The sequence below is a fragment of the Gigantopelta aegis genome, chromosome 4, assembly GCF_016097555.1.
Source record: "Gigantopelta aegis isolate Gae_Host chromosome 4, Gae_host_genome, whole genome shotgun sequence".
Lineage (NCBI taxonomy): Eukaryota > Metazoa > Mollusca > Gastropoda > Neomphalida > Peltospiridae > Gigantopelta > Gigantopelta aegis.
The window spans coordinates 33,336,087-33,358,688 of NC_054702.1; the positions used below are offsets into that span (position 1 = coordinate 33,336,087).

At 36.1% G+C, this 22,602-nt stretch overlaps 1 protein-coding gene across 1 annotated transcript; it reads left to right on the plus strand.

The window, feature by feature from the left end:
- Positions 1-68: 68 nt before the first annotated feature.
- On the plus strand, positions 69-22,334 carry LOC121370416 (acyl-CoA-binding domain-containing protein 5-like). The gene is made up of 11 exons (XM_041495627.1): positions 69-208; positions 2,732-2,905; positions 4,144-4,357; positions 4,970-5,225; positions 5,898-6,023; positions 9,274-9,461; positions 10,155-10,351; positions 10,525-10,616; positions 18,217-18,271; positions 19,546-19,643; positions 21,364-22,334. Exons 1-11 carry the CDS (start codon positions 147-149, stop codon positions 21,594-21,596), a joined length of 1,695 nt encoding a protein of 564 aa, XP_041351561.1. The 5' UTR covers positions 69-146; the 3' UTR covers positions 21,597-22,334.
- The last annotated feature ends 268 nt before the right edge of the window (positions 22,335-22,602 follow it).

Here is a 22,602-nt window from a genome sequence, read left to right on the forward strand (position 1 = left end):
CTGAACTCAGAAAATATGCAATTTGCAAGGGAGATTACTCTAATAATCATTGAAACATTGGCGCCAATTTTGCTTTGTAAAGACACCTGAAATGACATTTCGAGGTTAAACTAAAACTGTAAAACTACGGAAAATCAAGTCGTAAAATGAAGAACATAAAAATTTACTGCATCACAGATTTACAGTGTTCTCCCGTATGTCTGAATAGGTAAGAAATAATCAGGAAATTTTGAAATTTTGCTGGATGGGAGTTCTAAACTGTTGAAGTAGACAAGCGATGTTTATGGCAGGCGCGCGTGCAGCGGGTGCCACGGTGGACCCGTGGGGTCACAACTTAAAAAGAGTCAAATATATATTACTCGAAACCCCACCTGCTGAAAGCAAATTTTCTTTGTTCATCTAAATAAAAAAGTGGAGCGGGACGTAGCCCAGTGGTAAAGCTAGGTACTGCAGACCAAAAACAAATTTAAAACATTTTTTTTCTTTATGGTCATAGTTTCATTAAAATTGTTGCTCTTATTGAAAAAAACACCACTATATTATCCAAATGAAGCCTTCAATTTTGCCTTGTACTAAACATGGCCGACATGACGATTTTAATTGTCATTTACGTCCACTTTTGTAAACCAAAAAATTTCCGTTGTAAGCTTATAGATGTTACAAGCAGTTATTAATGTTGCATATCTGAAAATATCAAGTGAAAATATAAAGGGTTACTATTATTTCTGATGACATATGTATTCTTGGGGTAGGTTCGAAACCGCTCCAAAATGACAAAAACACACAGAAATCTTGGAATACGTAATTTAATGACATAATAATTTATGCAAATGTTACATCAGAATAACATTTTCATTTCACATTTATTCACGCTTATACAGTAATATACATCCAAACCAATAATAAAACGGAAAACGGAAAGGTTTAGATCGCAGATGGAAAGTGGATACACGTTACATAAAAAATAAGCTTCTTGTTTTAAAATATTTTTTTTAAAAAGAAGATATATATTTACCTAGACTCATAATAATACTGAATACTTGAAGATTTCAATAAAAGATGCAATAGAACTTATCATTTGTACCAGTCTTTTAAATCAACCAGTAAAAACTTAATACACAACGAATGCCAATGCTTGGCCAATATGTTTAATCAATTTCTTATGTAAATATTTACATACTTTACACCTTCAATGTCATTATTAGAAACAAAGCAATGTAAGTAGACATATTTCACCTTTGAAAGGAATGTCCAAACACTCATAAAATATATTTAAAAAACAAAGGCAATGAGCAGTAATGGACTGTATTCGAGGGAAACTCAAAGTTTTCCTGAGGAAATTAATCCATAAAAGCCTAGCTATACATTCAGACAAGAACCAAGAAAATACGAGTCTGAGCAACTGTGGCGAAAATAGATGTCGGAAAAGAGGGTAGTAAACGTGGCATGCAATGCGTGACGCCTTGTTTTGCAACCACTGCTTTGTCTCTGACTGTAATGACTATAATCTTTCCAGTCCGATGCATAATTTGGGGCAGTTCACTGAATGTGAAATAGGTCTAGTTCTAGTTGTTTTGACTTAGTTGGTCAAATGATAGTTCATTTTTTTTAATGAGCTGCAATGGATCTTTTAATATGCACTTTCCCACAGACAGGACAGCAAATACTACAACCCAGGAAAAACCCAACCCAATCGGAGAATGGGTTCACCGAGGTGACACAACACAAACGCCTCGGGTTGCAAGAGAATACCCTGCTGTTATTATGACTGTTTCCCCAGCACATCAAGCCCTTTGTTATCAGTTCATTATACAGTGTTCTCGCTGGGTGAAAATTAAAGGAGGGAGGTCACACAATATCCCACCCCACCCTACCGTTCAATTTTTAATTTTTTTTTTAATAATGAACTCTACCACTTTCGTTGTTTTTATAAGCGGTGATATCCCCACCTTAATCATATGCATAATAATGACTGTGTCTTTAAATAAAACATTCCTCCCTTCTTCAGGGGTGTCCTGGATGTTGGATAATTGTATTTTTTAAACCCCCTTGTTTTTTTTTAACAAAACAGTCATATGATTGAGGAAACCCACTTCTGCCAGGCTAATCTTTCTGATTAGTAACAGACTTTGCTTTTAAAGGTGCACGGGTGCGATGACGCTCATATGGCACACATAATTTCAATCTGACGAGTGAAAAAACGCATGTTACACTCAACAAACGGCGCATGTAAAATAGATGGGTATATTTCCACTGTTTACAAAAATCAACAATTTTCATAACTCATTTACCTGATAGGAAGGTCCTTTTAATAAAACAATAAAAATTAAAAATGTGGCAGTGGTTTCCATGCAGTCATTCAACTGGTATTTCTCTTTGTTGAACAAACCGGGAAATACTGGTTTAATAGACAATTTTGTAGACGTACCAGTCAAAATCCAATCGGAGCTACACTGCCTATTTTATTTATTTTAGAGAGTGATTTTTCACTCGCCTTAGCATATTGAGGTGTGTGATTTTCCACTCGCCTATAATTTTCAAAAACCAAGGACTGTAGTAACAAGTGATCTTTTATATGCAGTTTCCCACAAACAGGATAGTACCATGGCCTTTATTATGCCAGTTGTGGAGACTGACCAGACATCAGGCAGACACCTTACCACTGGGCTCTGTTGCACCCTTTTTTCGTCCCTGAATATAATATGGGGAAAATATGTTTTGTTTATTTCAGACGTGAAGGTAGTTCTAATTTGTATGGCAGGGTACCATTGCCACTTCCAGAACAAGTAGTAGTGTTTGCCCTTGGAGAATGGGCCAACAAGGAAAAGAAATTAAAACTGAACGTGATTGTGGAGATCGGAAATGGTACAGTCGTCCCACTTGGAATTTTGACAAATAAAAGCAGGTATGTTTTTGTGCTTTTTTCTTTGTTTTAAGGATTACTGTTATTTCTTTACATTCATTGAGGTATGAAAAAGAAAATTTGCAAATTAAGTTTGCAGATGATTTTTTTAAAAATTTCATACCCAGATGAACGTAAAAGAAATAACAGACAATCTTATAATTAAATTTGAAACATACTTGCTAATAATGACACTAAAAGATCATATTTTATTTTGAATAATTTTTTGGTTCTTAAACAATAACGCTCAATAAGACAAAATACCAATATAAAATGATGTCATGAGATATGACATTCCCTGACATTATTTGTATGTCCTCAAGAAATTAACAATCTTGCATAGCCAGGGCTGGACAAATGGGCTAACATTACATAGTAATGTGGTTAAGACAAGACATTTTTAACAGTATTTTTATCTAGCTTAAAACTTGGGTTTGGTGAGTTATTCATAATGGAGACATCTTAATATTTTTCTTTCAGCATTATAATTAGTTTTTCTTATTAACACACAAAATTATTTTAATTACATTTTATTTTCTCCAATTCTAACTCCTTACATAAATGTACAACAATACCATTTTTTAAATTATGATTTAGGTGTCTGGCCAGATTATAGTGTTACCGTGTCTGAACTGGTCTTGTCTTTTGATTTATTCCTCTACTTTTCCAGAGCCTGCAAAGGTTTCTAAACAATTTGTCCATTTTCAATGGAAGTGTGAGGAAACTAGATCCTTTTGGTTGTTTTATCTCTTAAATATCTGGAAACATCAAATTCATTCACTTAAGACTTTTTAATATGTAGGCAGTCATGGTTTCTGACAGAGGGTATGGCGGGTAAAATTATGTACCCCAAATTTGTAAAAAAATTAACAAATATATATATATTTTTTTTTAGATAGATGATACTTTGACAACTGTTATTTATAATCTGTCAAAGTACATAAAATGCAGTGTCCAATTTCAGAACATTTCAACCCATCTCAAATAATGTTCTGGCTTTCAATGAATATGGATGTGTGTATGTCACTGTATGTGAGGGAGAGAGAGACGGGGGGGGGGGGGGGGGAGATTATTTTAATATGGCCATTTTGTGACAGAGCTATGGCCCTTGAACTGAAGAGATAAAAATATTTATTGGGCCTTGTAGGGGACTGGTATTGCTTAGCAGTATTCTCATAATGTTTGCTTCTTTTGATGTTATTTTACTCTTTAATTTTAAAAAAATTTAAAACTCTTTTCAGATGTCTAGTGTGGGAGAAGTCTCGAAGTAAAGTAAACTTGGACACGAATGGTGCGTCGCTCGGTAAGCTGGTGGTGGAGGTTCACGGGGACACAGACCAGTCTTTAATTACAGATGAAAACAGTGAAAATATCAACATGCCTGAACTTACCAAGGAAGAAGATTTAGAGGAAACCAGTTCAACTATGCAAGATGAAAATGAAAATACCCCACAGGTTAATGCAAATAGACATTTTTCTTTAGCTAGAATACTGAGGATCATCTAGGGTTAAGTTTAGGGTTAAGGTTAAGAAAAGTATGCAGTGATGATAAGAATAATTAATTTTGTCAAAAGGTTAACTTTAAAAAATAAAACCTGCCAAAAATGTGGGTATTGCGCCATACCTGTTTTACTGTCCGGCAGAAACCCTGTAAGTATATACATTATACAAAAATAATGATGTATGTACAGGGTTTTTTTTAATATGTACATTTAAGATAACTGAATTTAGAACTTTCGTTTTTGACATGCAGTAGTTGTTGGAGATATGAGGTATTGCTACTGCCGATAATTACTGTCTCAATATTGGCTGCCAACTCCATGCATGAACACACACTCAATGTGAATAAATGAACATCACTATAGTAACCAGTTGCACATAGATACTGTATTGATCAGAACTGATGGGCACGGTATATTGCATGTATTCTTGATATTAACTTATCTTTTATTTGTACTTTTACTTATTCAGAATGTAAAAATTAAATTATGTCCTTGGATTGCAAAAAAAAACCCCACTTAATATTATTAAACTAACACTACTTGTTTTAAATGTATTCTATTTTAGTTTTTTGAGACAATGTCGCCATTGCCGAAAAAGGTGAAGAAATCGAAAAAAAGGCAGCCACCTGGTGAACTGGACTCGGAGGGTTCAAAGTCGAAAAAACAGACAACCAGGCTGAGATCCATAAAGGAGTTTTGCACTCCAAAGAATTCTAAAGGCTCCAGTGACATCTGTGCCAACGTGTTAACACAGAAGAACATTTTGGAGACCAAGATGCCCGGTCCAAAGATGTCGTACTGCAAAGATGTTTCTGGAAGAGGTGAGAAAATTAAACATTAAACAGAATCTTACATATTAAATACTTGTCATTTAAAAAAAAAAAAAACCCCACCAATACTCAACACTGATTTAGTCTGTATATTTTAAAATTATTTTTTGTATTTGAGGAAATTCTGGCTTGAAGTTTTAGGCTGAAGTTGTGCGAAAAAGTTCAGTGAAGGTTAGCCATATGAATTTTTAAAAAGAAGTTTTTAAACATTCTAAAATTATAAGAACAAAATTTGGGTACTGTTAACAAAATTCAGCACCAAGATAGAAATATGTAATTTTATGTTTCATGCTGTCTTATTTAATCTTTTAGGAAGAATATTTGTATTACCTTTCTGCAATATACAGGAATGTGAGAGCTACGCGGAAATGCACTTTTCTGTTTCATCTAAAACTCCCACAAAAACATGATGTGCAATCCTGTTGACTACACACGGTTCATTTGCATGTTTTCATGGTTTCAAGTTTATGATGTGTCCCTTATATTATAAGTTATAACCAGTTTAGATTTGTTAGCATTGAATGCAATTTTTGGCAGTTTCAGGGGCTGCAAACAACAATTTTCCTTCAGGGGCCCTTGAGCGGTCCCTGGACCCGTGCTGCAGTAAGCTTTTTTGTTTCAGACCCTCTGACATCCCTGAATATAAAATGTTTCCTATTTCAGCGCCAAACCCGACATCTCGATGGGGCTCCTCGTTGTGTATGTTCCACAACAACAAGGCCGTGCTGATCGGAGGTCAGGGAGACAAACAACAGCTCAACAAGGACGCTGTCTGGGTGCTTGATCCATGTATGTTATATACAGTCCATATGTTCGAAGCTGTCCAGTGTTCGAGATTAAAAAATTTGGGCAGTATCCCAGATGAATACTGTCATTTCAAAATCTGGTATCGCACCTGAGAATTTAGTATCCCACTTAAATGAAATTCATAAATAACATCGTAACAAACTTGGATGACACTGTTCTCGTTCCCAGTCTATTGCAACGCCGCAATCGCGGAATTTGTAAAATTCGCAATCAAACAGAATCTATTTTTGAATAATACTAACATAAATTAATATTTAGCAGTAATTTATAAGTGTTTCTGACATTATTAATGATAAACCTACCTGTATCAATTTTCTGCAGATGTGAAATCAATATCTCAAATAAAATTTGAAGGGAGGAAACATCCAACAAAAACAATAGTGACTTAGTTGTTCCCAGTCTATTGCTACGCCGCTATTACTCCAGTGCAGCATTAGACTGGGATGAGGGAGATATTGTTATGGCATAGCATTAGACTGGGTACGAGCTCGAAAATACTGTTACTTAACTTCACTAGTAAATGACGACTTTCATTGTTTAGCGAAAAATAAAAACGCAGGATTAAAAAAACAAAAACAACATTATATGGTATCCCGGTGGGATACTGGGTTCTTGAAGTCTGGTACCCAAGATTAAATTGTGGTATCCTCCGGATATTGGGATACCGTTAATCTCGAACACTGCTGTCATAGCTCTACAAAATTGTAAAACTATCGTAAGTTTGGGGCGGGATGTAGCCCGGTGGTAAAGCGCTCGTTTGATGCGTGGTCGTTCTGGGATCGATCTCCGTTGGTCAGTGGGTCCATTGGGCTATTTCTCTCTCCAGCCAGGGCACCACGACTGGTATATCAAAAGCCGTGGTATGTGCTATCATGTCTGTGGGATGGTGCATATTCATGATTCTTTGCTACTAAGGGAAAAATGTAGCAGGTTTCCTTTAAGACTATATGTCAAAATTGCCAAATGTTTGACATCCAGTAGACGATGATTCATAAATCAATATTGTGCTCCAGTGGTGTCATTAAACAAAACAAACTTTTATGTAAATAATTCTAGGCTCAGACTATTAACTATATATTTATGTCTGTTCTAATGAATTAATTTAACAGTGGTGAAGGGCTTCTAGAGTATGGTAGCCCCACTCCCATGGCTAGTGATATTCAATGTTGGGCTAGTAAATACAGAGTATGACAAATATTTTGAAAAGTCACTAGCCACAGGGCTAGTGGGTTTGTAAAAACCACTAGCCCACCAAGATAAAGCACTAGCCCAAATTCTTGATAAATTATAACTGGATTTTTATATAATTTTTGTAAGATTACACATTTACGAGTATAACAGTAAAATAAAACAAACACTTAAATTATGTTGTAACTTTCAGTTTTGTCGTGTTGTACGTTTGGTCTTTTGTCAAGTGTGATCCATCGTCATTGTCCCATTTTCGCTTTTGCCCTCCCCCCGGGGAAAAGTAATTGATTAAACTCATGGTTGGTATCTAAACCCACTATCAAAATAATTAAATTTAAATGAGGGTACGACAGTGTGACACACGGTAATAGATGGTTCAATGTATTTGGTAGTGGGTTACACATTTAGGGCCTACTATTGATGTCGCCAGGAACGGTACTGCCAATTGCTCAAATACAGAGCATTATCCCATGTCAGACCGATATCAAAAGAATAGAACAGCGACATCTAATCCGTTGTTAATTGATGAACAAAAAAGGTATTATCTTGTATTGGCAGCTGTGAGGCATTATCCAAACGTAATAGGGCAAGCCGAGTCATTGCATGTGCAGTTACCATTAAAGTTAATTGTTTCCTGGTTGCCGATAACCAATAGGTAAATAAAACAAACACTGAAGTTCAAAGCATGACTGGGATTTAGTTGATTGAAATTAACCTGTCGTCGCAATTGGTGATTTCCAAGTTCTTAGCCTAAGACATAATTATGTGCGAGATTAACTACCACGTGACATGTCCAACCAATCAAAACATGCATGTCATTAGACTTATTTCCTGTGCCAGAAACTTGAAAGGGAAAAGTAATCTGTGACAATGTAGAGATAGCATGTTACTGCAGTTTGCAGACCTGGATCAAGTGGATTATCATTATATATACTGATGGCGTTTTTGATATTATTCTATGACAAACGTCACAATCAAATTTATTAAATAAAATTTCAGCCGAAAGAAAAAGAAAAAGAAAAAAACAACAAACATGGTTTTGCATTTCTCACTAGCCTGAACTTAAAAACCACCCCAACCCAACCCCCCAATGTTAGTGTTTTTAAGCTCTGTCTCCCTGTTTAGATGACATATCTGATTATTACTATTATTTAGTAAAATTTTATTAACTTAAAGAGAAGTAGGGCTAGTGAATTTTTAATTGTGGCTAGTAAATTTTAAAAATCGCTGATCCCATGGCTAGTGGATATTATAAAAATTCTAGAAGCCCTGATTGGTGTACTACATCATTCAGTGGCCGGGAAAAAATATCCCAGTATGATTTACTCATGCTAATTTTCCCAGTCCCATCAGACATGGGACCCTGGCGAAACATCCTGGATAAATCCCTGATATACTACTTTGATAAATGGTAATGTTATGAAATAAAATGGTTCATTTCATTAATTTTTTGTTTTATCGACTTGATCCTGCACAGGTCAGATGGTGAAGGCCATTTGGCAAAGCCTTTTGCGGCATTCGCCAATGTTCTAACCTTCGCAGGATAAAGCTGCTATCATAAGACAGCAACCAGTTATTCTCTGTTTCGGATAGTCTTACCAACATGGTTTCATTGTTTATTATATTACAATTTCTTCGCGATACTGACTTTTAATTTTAATTTTAATTTGATCTATCTGTGATATTTGTATTTATTACACTGTGTTTTAATTAACTGTTGAATTTTTATATTGATCATAACATTATTTTTAATTTTATCTATCTGTGATATTTGTATTTATTGCACAGTTCTTTACACTGTGTTTTAATTTAACTGTTGAATTTTTATGTTGATCATCACATTATTTTTAATTTTATCTATCTGTGATATTTGTATGTATTGCACCGTTCTTTACACTGTTTTTTAATTTAACTGTTGAATTTTTATATTGATCATCACTTTATTTTTGCATTTACCATAGTTTAACACCCAATAGCCGATGTATTTTTCATACTGGGATGTCATTAAACATTATTCTATTCTATTTGTTATTTTTATCGCCAGGTACGCGTCGCTGGAAGTATCCTACGGTGACTAACGACGGTCTAAAGGTGGAGTACAGGATGGGGCACACAGCTGTCTACGACCCAATGATCCGTGGTGTTTACGTTTACGGGGGTTCGAAAAATTGCAAGTGGTTTAATGATGTCCACTTTCTCGATGTTGATGAATGGAAATGGCAGCTTGTAAAGGTATTAAAATTTCTCTTGAGGGCCTTTAATGCTTGAATACTTGGATGGGGGCTTTTATATTTTGTATGTCCTTTTGAGGATTCATCAGGTGATTTAAAAAAAAAATCTATAACATTTGAATGCTTTCAAGGGTAAGTTTTAGTCAGGATAAATTTTTAACATAGACACCAGACAAAGTAAATATTTGTTAACCTTCTTGAATAAAACAGTTTTAATGTAAGGATGCAATGCTCTATATCCATATTTTGCTGTCTGGGTCTTATGTGGATTGATTTCTGTACATCATTCAGTGTGTAATGTGAGCTATCATGACTTTGTCGTTTTACGTTTTTGTATATGGCCAATTTTCTATCCATATGTTAACTTTCCTTGTCCAGGGCATATTTTCTTTGTCAATTCATGTAGTTATCTTCAAACCTTGCATGGAAATACAACTTCAGATGGCAGTGAATTATGTACCACAACTAAGTTACCATGTCCAATGTTCATGGATTACTGCAAATTAAAGGAAATCCATTTCTGGGCCATATTTTCCAATTCATAGAGGATCATCAAGTCTTGCATGTATGTACTACTTGGGATGGCAGTTTGTCACATACCATTACTAGCTCACCCAGACCTACTTTTTCTAGTTATTTGAGTACAGTACAGTACATTGAGTTACGTTTTGCTGATTGTCGTTATATCCTGCAGGTAAATGGAAAGGCACCAACAAGAGCGTATCACAGTTCTACACTGTACCGCCATGAACTGTGGGTGTTTGGTGGAGTGTATCCCCGGCCCGATCCTCACCCTGACGGTTGCAGCAATGATATCCACATATTCAGCCCGGTCCTGGAGAACTGGTATAGCCCGATAGTTACCGGAGAGAAACCACTAGCTAGATCAGGGTAAGGTGTCAACATTAGTTTTTTCAGTCTATAGGTATCGTTTTTAGAGTGACAGCTCCCCTTAACCATTTATGTCTGTTTTTTTCCCTCATTCTCTAGATAAGTGTTTAACACAGCTTATGTTCTCAGATGTTTAAAAAAGCAATATTTAATTTCTTTTTTTTATGTTCCAGACATTCTGCCACACTGATAAATGATCGCCTGGTTGTGTTTGGTGGCTGGGATGCACCCATTCCGTACAATGATCTCTACATCCTTGATATGAGTACGTAAAACTATTATTTTGCTGTTTAAAATGTCCATGTACCTCTTACAGCACTATACTACATCTGGTCTAAGCTTGCAGTTTCTTAAAGTATTCATTTTTGCTCATCTGGCATTTTCTCGATTGTCCTAATACCTACAGAATGTTTCGATGTTGCTCATGCCAAAATTTTTAATGTACTGGATTTTTGTAAGTGCCCTGCAGAAATACATCCATGCAAATCATCAGGATGAGTGGACATTTCGAACACTTCAAGCAGTAGGCTATTTTGGTTTCAAAAATTTAAATGTCATAAGGACTCCCTGTTGGCAAATCTTGAGAGCTCGCCACCAACCCAATGCGCTGCACTTCTCTGGTAGAACAGAAGATACACTATATGTTTAGCATAAAACCAAGGAAAAGATCACAATTCAAGAGTGTGGTTTCCCAGGATTTTGAGGTATATGTTGACTGTCATTTTGAAAAATCAATGTAGTTTGTATAAATAATTTTAAGAACCATGTGGGCTCGTATGCTAGCCAAGCTAAAGTGTCCTATATGATTTTTGCAAGCCTTGGGCTCTCAGACTCTCTTCAAAAATCGCACATTGTTAAAGGTAGGGTCAACTCAAACAAGAGCCTTATGTGTTGGAAAGATGCATACCCAGACCACCAACACATACTGACACTTTAGCGATTGAAAAACGCGTAATTTTAGAGTTAATAAAAAAACATTATTATTCCTGCTAACTTGGGGCAGCCATTTTGTTTCGTTTTTGTGACGTCCGGTGGGATAGTTTGGGGCGAAGTGACGTCAGCTCCTGACCATCTCCTGTATGTACAATGTAAACAAAAGCAGTAATTTTCGACAAGGCGCTTCTCTTTGATCAACCTGACTTGTAAAACATCATAAATGACGTAATAATATAATAAACTATTTAACTAAATATATTTCAAGTTGCATTAATGGAACAAAATGGGGTTATAGTATTTTTCTCTGTGAAATAATCCAAAGGGAAAAATGTACACTATTAGGCCTATTGATATGCTACGTTGGAGCAAAAACGACAACCCATGATACCCAAGTGATAATTTTCTTTTCTTTGGGACTACGTAATTGGTCAGTTCTGTGGTTTTAGATGGAAAAGTCTACTTATAGTTTTACAGTAATAAACCATGTCCATTACCATTTTAGGGGCGACAGGTGATATTCCACAATACCGGTATGTATTTTTGTGTCTAGACAGCGTCAATTAATTGGCTCGTCTGGTTACCAATCAAATACACACCTGCCAATCAGGAATCACAGGTAGAAGCAACTAACAGCATAGACCAATTAACTAAGAAAACACTCCGTGTATCATTTCAGTACGTAGGTTAATGCATGGACAAAACATTGTTAATTATTTCGACTTGTGTATGACTGACAATGGTATTTTATTTTGTATTGAAAAATAATATATATAGTGCTGGATATACTTATTGCTGGCTTACTGGGAGGTGTATTATTACAGAACATTGCAATGTATGGCTATTTATCATCCTGCAAAAACCAGGTAAATTGTGTTTCTCTAGTTCTAAGGCTCATTCCTGACGTTACACATTAAGTATTACGTAACCACCAGCTCGCCAGAGGGCGTACTCGCTGAGATGGTACAAAATGGCTGCCTTTTTTAGATATAAAAGCCGTCACATTTAACCGTTTTATTAATTAACTATACCAGTGTTCTCCAACTTTTATGCGACCAGGTTGGCGGACATGTGAGGCCTTGGGCCTCACAAAGGAGTCCACGAGGGAGGGTGAGCTCGAGAGGGGTTCACCCCCTCTCGCACCGAAATTTTTTGTAACTCTTGAGTCACAAAAGGTGCTTTTTTTCTGGCATTTAATAGTTGATTTAAATAAAGTTAACCATAATCTATCTCATGATCTGCCACACCGGCAACGGTCACGCTGAAGTAGTAGGGCCTAGATGATCATAGGCCTAAATGTGTGCGGCCAGTGGGCTAATCTCACCCGGAAAATTTGAAAATAAAAGCTCATATAGATGCAATTTCCTGGCATCTGGGGATAGTATTTTGCCGTCTTACATTGCATAACATATTATTCTCGATTTATGGTTTTCAACATGCCAACAGCCAGCAATAGACAATTCCCCTGCATGAAATTTGCCCGGACCCTTGTCAATTACTCGCAAGGACTAAGATTTACTAAAAATCATAATATGCAAATTGCCAATGATGAAGTGACGGGTGGCTGTCTGTCAAAAATTACCGCTCGCTGATTGGATTAGAGGACTCCCGCTTTATCACTGCTGGATATTGGGGAGGCCCGGTTTTAATTTTGATGGGCGTTCATCGTTGTTCTTAGAGCGGTTGGCGAGGAGCGAATTCTAACTACATTGTACCGTACACATGGTACAAGGAGAGACTGCGAAATAATATTTATAGGGGCGAATTATTCATGGACGGAATGTACCAGCAAAGTAAGAAAAAAATGAAAAAAAACTATTTCACCAAATTATTTATGTATTTATATGAATTTATTTACAGCATATATTATTAATATTGTACAGGACTAGTAGTGGTAGTCCACATGGATGGAAACTACTAGGCCTAGCACCTGCTTCAGGCTTTTGCCGGTACGGTCAGAGTCAGCTGGCGATTGGCAATATTTCTCCACAGCCTGGCGACTTCCTAGAGTTGCTTCTCTGACAGTTTTTTCGGCCCCTCTGTGGCAACGAACATTAAAGCGTTCAACACCTTATCGAAAAGTCTGTTGCGTAGCCTCGTTTTAATGCTCTTTAGCGCACTAAAACCCCTCTCGCAATCTGAAAATAAAACATCACTTTTGCTAGAAATTGGCACCTGATGGAGTGATGGATGACAACGAGGGGGGTAAATAGTAGGTCATAACTCTGTATTATACCTTATTTGTCAAATATGTATGGTATGTAGGCCTACATCATAACATGGCTGTTAACGGTCCGTCGTGAGACGGATTTCCGTCGTCAGAGAAATTGTGGAAATTATTGTTTCAGTCAGTTTTTTTTTTTTTTTTTTTAAATGAGAATCACTTCGGCCGTTTTCGGTTTCCGTAATGTCAACCCGATCGCTTCGGACGTTTTCTTTGCCCCACTGACCCCCTTTAGGGACCCATCTCAGGGTATAAACTACTATACATTTTGGGGCCGGTGAACGGCCCCATTCCCCATACGTAAATTCCCAATCCAATATCAAACTTTTCCCCAATTAGACCCTTCAACCCAACAGTTTCCCAATAAAGATTCCCAAAGTTGCTCTTATCGTGGACACTTGAACTCTTAATTTTTTTTAATAAATTTAGCTAATTGTATATTTTTTTTAAAAATGACATCGAAAAAGTTTCGTTTTGGTTTTCCGATCGATTATGAACACATGATGAACAACTCTGACCTGGATATGCAAATTAGGTGTATCATGTTTTGATACAGTCTGTTGTATCGTAGTTTTTAGTAATAATGCCTACATTGTCTGATATAATACAGTTTTGGTAGAAGAATACAACTTTTTGTTTTAATTCATCCATTTGCGTTAACACATATTTGGGATCTATCGCAACACATCCAATCTGCTATTTACATAGTCTGAACGGACGTAGGAAGTAAAGTATTGACTTAATGTGCACCCTGCACTGTCATTTGCTGTGCTATTTTAAGCAGACGATCTTATTTTGTAAAAAGGTGTGTACATATGTTTCGTTTAGTTTTCAAATATTTTATTATTTTCTTTTATTTTTTTAAAATCATTTTTGGTATGGTTTTTGTAATTAAAAAAAACAACAACGTTACTACAGTAGTTGTAAATTAAGTGAAAAAAACCCTTTAATTTAAATGGGCTACTCACTCCCTTTGAAGTAATGGCCGTACCCGATGTCACATAATGTGACGAACAGCACGTGCGAGTTTGAACACTGTTACAATGTAATAGTTCTGCTGGGAGATTATTAGATTGTGTATTATAGATATTGAAACTTAATCAAGTTGATCCGGTAAAGTTACTTTTTTATTATTTAAGATTGAATAATGGGTCATTCGAGAACTACACAACGTGCACTGAGGAGAGTGGGAATTATGGGATGTGTGACAAAACTTAATTGTGGGGTGGGGGTGGTTATTGTGCAACGTAATGTTAATTCATAAAGTAAAATGCAACCAGTCATTGCCATTTTATGTTAACATATATGTATTACTAAAGACCCCAAAGTAAAATATGACACGGTCACAAAACATTGCAAGGGGAGGGGGGTATTAAAACTGCAAGATTTTGTGTTACGTATTGTTAAAGGGACACAAAGATCAACAAAGGACTATTCCATATTAGCGTATTACAGTATCAGACATTGGCTTTTACCCCAATTTTTAACGACCCCCTCCCCCTCCCATAATGAATTTGCAATAGCACAAGGGCCACCCGATGTAAATGTATTTGAATATTTGATTTGCCGTCCATTAGCTGGCGGTAAAGCCTAAATAAATAATATCAGGTAATAATTCAAACTTTAAAAAAATGCCCGTAGCTTATGAAAGAACACCCCAACAAATGTCAGCCTAATAGGACTATTTCCAGTAATATAGGTTCACTGCAGGACCCATCAAATTAATGTTTTTGTCCAATAAAAAAAAAATAACAGGGTGTGGGATGGGAGAAATACGTTTAAAGTGGACTACAATTGTCATATAAAACATTACCATTTTGAATGCCCTGTACCTTGAAATTTCAGTCACAACATTTTACTTTTGTTAACAGCCATGCATTAAAATGAAATGAAGTTATTCTAATTCCAATGCATAATCTATCTGCCGACAGGCACCGGCCATGCTGAAGTCCTGCTAGATTATCATAATTTATGCGGCCAGTGGGCTAGTCCCTGTACCCAGTGCTATAAAGATAGATCGCGATTTGTGTGCACAGTTACCTGATGCTGTGAGGAAACACGCCTATAGTACAGAGACTGGCCGGCTGATTAAATTCGATGAATCATGCCGTTGTCTAATTATAGGTTGTGCGCGAATCAACGTATGCGCTGGGGATTCCCTGCATCCACTATTCCAGGTGCTGTTTTGTAGTACATGGCATACAACACAGTATATAATTATCGGTGTTCGGTGGCGAGGTTTTCCTACCATAGGATACTTCGTCGATCGTGTCGCAGTGTAGTGTCTGTGACAATGTTTAGTGGAAATTGACGACGGCAAGTAATTAAATGAAAAAGTAATATTAATTAAAATGGATGCTCAGTCAGGCCAACCTTCTACTTTGGTTAAGAAATATAAGCATTACTCAACTTACCGGCGGTAGACACAGGGACAAGACCTGGCTGTAGCAGCGGTTCAACCATCCGCCATGCCCGCCAGTGTTTCCGTGATGAAAGTGCATCTATCGGCCGATGTCAAAATAAAAGAAATGAGGATGAATGTCATTTTTTATGTGCATGCCTACAATTCACCATTATACGGAACTCATTTTTAAATTCAGTGTGGCCCCGCCTCCATTGACAACCGCATCAGATTGGATGCAGCGAGAAAGGTCGGCAGGTCAGTGGCCACGCACCAAAATGCTCATGCTGCACGTGGTACTTTGAGGGCTGGGCTTTAGTAAACTAGACCTACGTCAAATTTCACACGAAGGGTAGAACCATCACAGAAATTGGTTAAATCGGCGATTAATATCTATGTTATAAAATCAGTAAATTACGTTTGGTATCGAATTCGAAATAAAAATATTTTAAATAGGGCCTAGGCTACATACCTTCATCACGGCCTTTATAATCTATCCAGGGGTACTTCTTACGGTAGGCATCTGAAAATGTTGTCCGATGTTTGCGGACTGTAGGGTCTTCTGACAACGGTCGTTTAGTGCCGTTATTAGGGAGGGGTCTTGAAGCGTTATCGTTGGTACATGTAGGCCTACGGATAAATCCGAAAGCGGACAAATCTTTCTTCCCTGCCATGATTAAATATTACGTCGGCATAAACGATCAGGACGCAATGCGCTAGCCTGTGCAGGATTTTATAGGGAGTGGTTGTGACGTCATATTGTGGTAAACTGCATGCTGACGAAACAAACCAGGGATTGTATAGGCCTTCGAGTAATTAGAGGAGGGTGCACGACGCTAATCGCAGTACAAACAATACACTATGAGCATTCAGACATGAAGCCCAAGCTTTCTTCAGAAGGTCCTTTGGTTTCTTCAATAGGTCCTTTGATGTCTAACTTCATGCAATAAATTTTCTAACGTTATTTAGGGGATAATCCTACTGTGTTTTTCTGATTTGCGGACGTATATCGGTGGTTTTACTGTCGCAAATTTAGTTTTATTAGTGACGCATTAGCAAATCGGAAAACATAGTAGGGTTATCCCTATTCTAATTAAACTGTTTGCTGGTTGATTTTAAATAGGAAATTGTCACATTTGTAGTAAGAATAAGCCTATAAATGTCACCAGCTGGTGACGTCATTAGGTAGCCCATTAACAGACGATGGGTGGTCGGACAGTTAGCGGCTCGAACATAGATGTGTAATTTGACATATTTAATCTGCTCTCATGATTAGATAACGACTAATAAAGAATAATATGTTCATTTCTGACATAAAAACTTCTCAGTATTTAACGACTTCTGTACGTAATATGAACGCTACAGAAATTGTCTTTATGACGTCATTACAAAACAACCCTATTCCTCGCTTAACCTATGACGTATTTCTGCCAGAAAATTTGCCACCGGTATATCAGTGATTTTACCAGCTGAAATTTTTAGCAGGGATCCAATCAGATTCGTTCTTACAAATGTGTTGAATTAGAATATTATTATTATATACTCCAAGTCCAAGTACAGGCTAAATATAGCGATAGGTGAATAGAACTGACGGAAGTTTTTTTCGTCATAGCGGATTGATTTTCGACTTGGCGGCATTTTTTATCAGCTTGGCGAACACTGGGGTTGGAGAACACTGTATACGATTATACTTGTTGATATTAAGCAATAATGTGCATTATATATCGTTGAATATGCATACCAGGCCAAATGCCTTAATTGTCCCTTCCTTTAAGTCATCACGAATATATGCATTTACTTGTCTCATGAGATTTTAAACTTCAGAATTGTGGAATATAAAAAATAAAATAAAAAAATTTAAAAAAAGAAGATGAAAATTATTATGAAAAACAGCTCTGCCTTTTCTCACTAACACCTATCATGGGCAGACAATTGAGATGTATTCTCAGGAAAGTGCCTGAACCTTAATTGGATATAAGCACAGAAATGAAGAAATAATGAAAACCTACAATGCCATTTGGTCCGGAAAGCATATATTCCTTGGAGCAAAATTGGAATATTGCTATACGTAAGCTATTTTCTTTATTTTGTGGAAGGGCGGTGGGAGGGAGTTGACAGATGTAGCCACTGGTAGAGCACTTGTCTGACATGTGATGGATTGCTGGATCAATCGCTCTTGGTTGATTTTAGTTTTTCTCCATCCGAACCAGATTTTTCTTTCTCTGAAATAACCATCAGTTAACTTAAACACTAAATAGCTGTTGGTGTCACTAAAACAAACATTCCTTTCCTTTCCTAATTCAACAGGTACTGTGGATTGGTCTAAACCAGATGTATTAGGGACGCCACCCATTCCAAGAAGGTAAGAGAACATTTTCTTTATAGTTCTTCAAAATAAAACCCTTCTTAAATTTCTGCAGACCTATCAAAACTTAATCTGTTTGTAGATTATTATCTCTTCAAATCCTACCATATGATCTTTGAATATAAGTTTTATCTAGAAGTTGATATACACTGAATTTATCTCAAAAGTATTTAATGACAAAAACCCTGTTAAATTATAGTTTTTTTATAATAAAATTATTGAATCTAGTTCCTAATGGATTATCTTTTTTTGTTTTGTATAAAATGTGGTTTGAGCTACTACAAACAACAGGAGAACCAAAACCACCTGAGATTTACCAACATTTTATAATTTAATGACAAAGAGAGGTATGCAGTGTGTAATTTAATGGTTAAAAATTTGCAATAGCCAAAATTACAGTGAATACCAAAAGGAATGCAAATTTGAGTTATTGTTAGTTTGTTAGGATTACTTAATTATAAAAAGGTCAGTTCAGTGAAATGATAACCATTATATCGCCATGTAATTCTGATGAATCTCAGTGTGTTGATCCCTTCTGGTAGAAAAAGTTAAATTAATGTAATGTTACAGTTGAAAATTAGGAATGTTTCTTTGAGTGTTCATTACATTTTACACTAGGGTCAGTGCTTTTAGATATTTAATTACCAAAACCCACTTTTCTTCACTGTCAAGGGGAGACAATCCAATGCTTTGATAAATACTACTGAACTTTTGCTAGGAATATACAAATATGTTATGATAATCAATTTGTACACATCTTAAATATGTACTAAATGTGATCAATAAAACTGCGAACTGGATGTTCTGTTTGTATACATCTTAAATTTCTACAACATATGATCAGTGAAACTTTGTGGACTGGGTGTTGTATACATCCATCCATCGAAGACAATAAATGCAGTTGATTTACGTGACATATATTTTTCCAAATATCCTTAGTGATAGGTGAGTAGTAGTGTTTGAAATAAGCACTTGTCTGTTTGTCCAGACAAGTGAAAATCTGATCAGACAAGCAAAATGTACCTTAATGGTTATACAGTGGACAAGTGAAAGTGTTCAATGTTAAAACTAATGTTCTTGTACTTAAATAAAACTAACGACTTATTTGGACAAGTGAAAGTATTAGGAGATAAGGATATTTTAGGTTATACTTGTCCGGTGGACAAGTGAAAATGTCTGCTTATTTCTGTCACTGCTTTGTCAGTATTAAAATGTTTTTAATGTGGATCTCCTTGTTTTCTTACAAGCTAAAACTTTTTTCTTTTGTATAGCTGGCACGCGTCTTGCTCTTTGAGCAACAACAGAATACTCATACATGGTGGCTACGACGGAAACAATGCACTTGCTGATGCTCACATATTTAATCTGGGTATGTTACAGATTTAGCTTTGTTCCAACTGATTGTAGCAGAATGTCTGTATTTTGATGGTGTGCATAGTATTAATGTACTAATAGAACTAAATTACTGTGGGTTTTTTGTTAATGCTGAGGTTTACCCATTCGTCTTGTTTAATTTAAGTTACACTCAACAACTAAGCAGCCCTCGAACTAAGGTGTAGTCAGATAACTGATTAGTAGGCTACAGGGGCGTAGGCTGGGGGGGTTCAAATAAACACCACTACCGCCCACCCCCACCCCCGCTGAAGCAAATGGTCCGCTTTCAGAACTAAAACATATGTTTATGCATATGTAATTTCTGGTGGTGCAAAAAGGGTCAGCTTGTTCATATTCGAACCCCCCAGGTTCAGATCACGCTACACCCCTGGGCTACATGATATTTGTCAGTTGTAACTGATTTGGTCACAACTCCAATTTCGAAATGTCAACCAGAAGGCAGAATACTAGTGGGTTGCCAGTCAGAATAGATTATACTAAACATCGATTTAATGGATCATATTAAGCTTCAGATTAGCATTCAGTTGAATTGAATGTTACGTTCACACTGCAAAAATATTTCACTAAACGATATGTTTGTGCCTTGTGCATGCCCGTAGGAACCAGAGGGAGTGGGGGTTGGAGAGGTGTGTGCCGCCCCATTTGAGGAAAAAAATGTACAGAGGTTTTTTTTTTATCATACTTAATATAAATATAAAGATAAAAATATGGCTTGTGTCTCCTCACTAGACTCACACACACCCCACCCCCACAACCCCAATTAGAGATTGTACCCCTCATTCCAGATGTCGTTCCAACAACTCTGATGTGTTCACGAGTATTTAAAATCAATCTCAAAACATGATTTTTCAAATGACAAAGATGGTGGACTTACAATTTTAAGGAATTTATAACAAATGGATCATACTTAAAGTTCACCAAAAATTTTAGTCACTAAATTTCTGTGCGTTTAGATGTTTTGTAGAACCCACTTAATTCCCACAAGATAAAATTCTGCAAATTGTTAATGCAATTAAAATGGCGACAGAAAGAGTTTTTACACTATGAGAAATACGATAAACTTTATAAAAATAAATTGTCATTTTGTTTTGGTATTATTGTATGTCTTCCAGCAGGTATAAATGCTGTCTGCTGAGAAAATCATGAAAACCATACAATGCAAACAAAACCATGATCGTGAACAAATTATAAGTTTTGGGAAATCACCAAGACATAACCAATACTAGACCTGATCAATCGTTCATGACCTATTTTGTGGGGCTGCTATAGGGTGTACTTTACCAAATAAAATCCCATAGGCGACCATGTTATTTGGTTTCGTACTAACTACACAGACTATCATTTTGTATAAAATATAAGGGGAGATAACTCATGCAACAAACACTATAGTATCTCTTTAAAAACAAAATCATTTTTCATGTGTACTTAAATGTATTACCATTATTAACACAACTAATCCCAGCTACAACCCCGATTTACCATTTTTAATATGCATTAGTTACTTTTTTTTACACTGTTTTTAAACTACACCACGGCCTGTAGAGTCTAGACTTATGACTAATGAAGTCTGAGACTTTAATGTCATGGCAAAGCCATACAAACTGCATGCAAGTGACAACAGTAAAGATTGAGTCTAGACTCTAAAAGTTTTATAAGCACGGGGCCCAGATCTGATTTCATGATTCACTTTACAGACACGCTGTCGTGGATGGAGATTGCGATGGATTTGACCCCACTGGCCAGGACTGGACATCAGTGTCTGTGTTTGCCGTACTACCATGAGAACCAGGAGGAAGATGAGGTGCTCATGTTTGGAGGCGGTGACAACGATGGCAATTTCTTCAACGACTTGTACAGCATCTGCATTTCATTCAACCCAGTTACTCACACAAGCAAACTCGAAGCAAAACTGATGGAAATCGAATAAAGGACATGCCGCAAAGTGCTATAATATATTTTTCAGTTTGCTTGTATTTAGAAGTACTGTGAGCTGATATCCATACCATCAACCCCTGCATTTGCCCACGGCAGTCGGCAAAGCTGTGGAGTTTTTAATTCTACAGAGCACATTTTTTTTACTGTAGACTATATTCAAATTTTTTGTTTCACAACTTATTTTTTTGTCATGAACATTTGATTGATTGCAGGGGTTGACCATTGATGTAGGTATCAACACAGAATTACATTTTAACAATGGAGAACAATTATGGCTTAAGAATTGTTATTAGACGGTCATTAAGATTTTTAGGATTTCTTAATAATTGATGCAGATAATTTTGTTGTTGCTATCACTATTAATATCAACTTGTACCTCTTTTAACCAATTTATATAGTTTAATTATAGATAAATTGTGCTCTATGCAATTTAAACCATTTTATATTATAATTTATTTTATTTTGGAGGTTGGTAGTAGATATGTATTTTTAGATATTTTTTAGATACACTCAGGTTGCAAATGTCATTTTAACCAGCTACACTTGTTAATAAAAGGAACTGTGTTTGAAATTATTACGTTAATATGCATGTAATTTCTCTGTAGTTAAAGGAACATACCCTAGTTTTTTAGCACTAAGGTATATTTTTTACTATTAGAGACATTTTTGATAACTGAAATCATACTTAGATTTTATTGTTTAAATTATCCATTTCCGTACATTCGAAGTGTTTTTGGTCATCCTGGCGTTTTTAATATCACAAAATGCAATTCTCATATTTTTAAAAACGCATGTGCGTCTGAGAGGTAACAGTTACGAAGTCAAATTTTAGTCTATTTTTAGAGTGTATTTCACCATTTCAAAGTCACAGACTCATGTTTCACTCAATTCTAACTTTATCCAAATGTGTTAATTTTTGTAGATTAATTAAACTTAGTGTTAATTTACATGGGCTGAAACTAGGTTCTGTCCCTTTAAGAATGAAACTGTTCTAATGA

Bases quoted from the DNA above. Each gene is read 5' to 3' on its own strand.
- LOC121370416 (XM_041495627.1), top strand. From the start codon at position 147: ATGAAGAACATAAAAATTTACTGCATCACAGATTTACAGTGTTCTCCC. The intron at 9,462-10,154 runs GTATTAAAATTT...TATATCCTGCAG, and splicing joins GGAAATGGCAGCTTGTAAAG to GTAAATGGAAAGGCACCAAC. The intron at 10,617-18,216 runs GTACGTAAAACT...CTAATTCAACAG, and splicing joins TCTCTACATCCTTGATATGA to GTACTGTGGATTGGTCTAAA.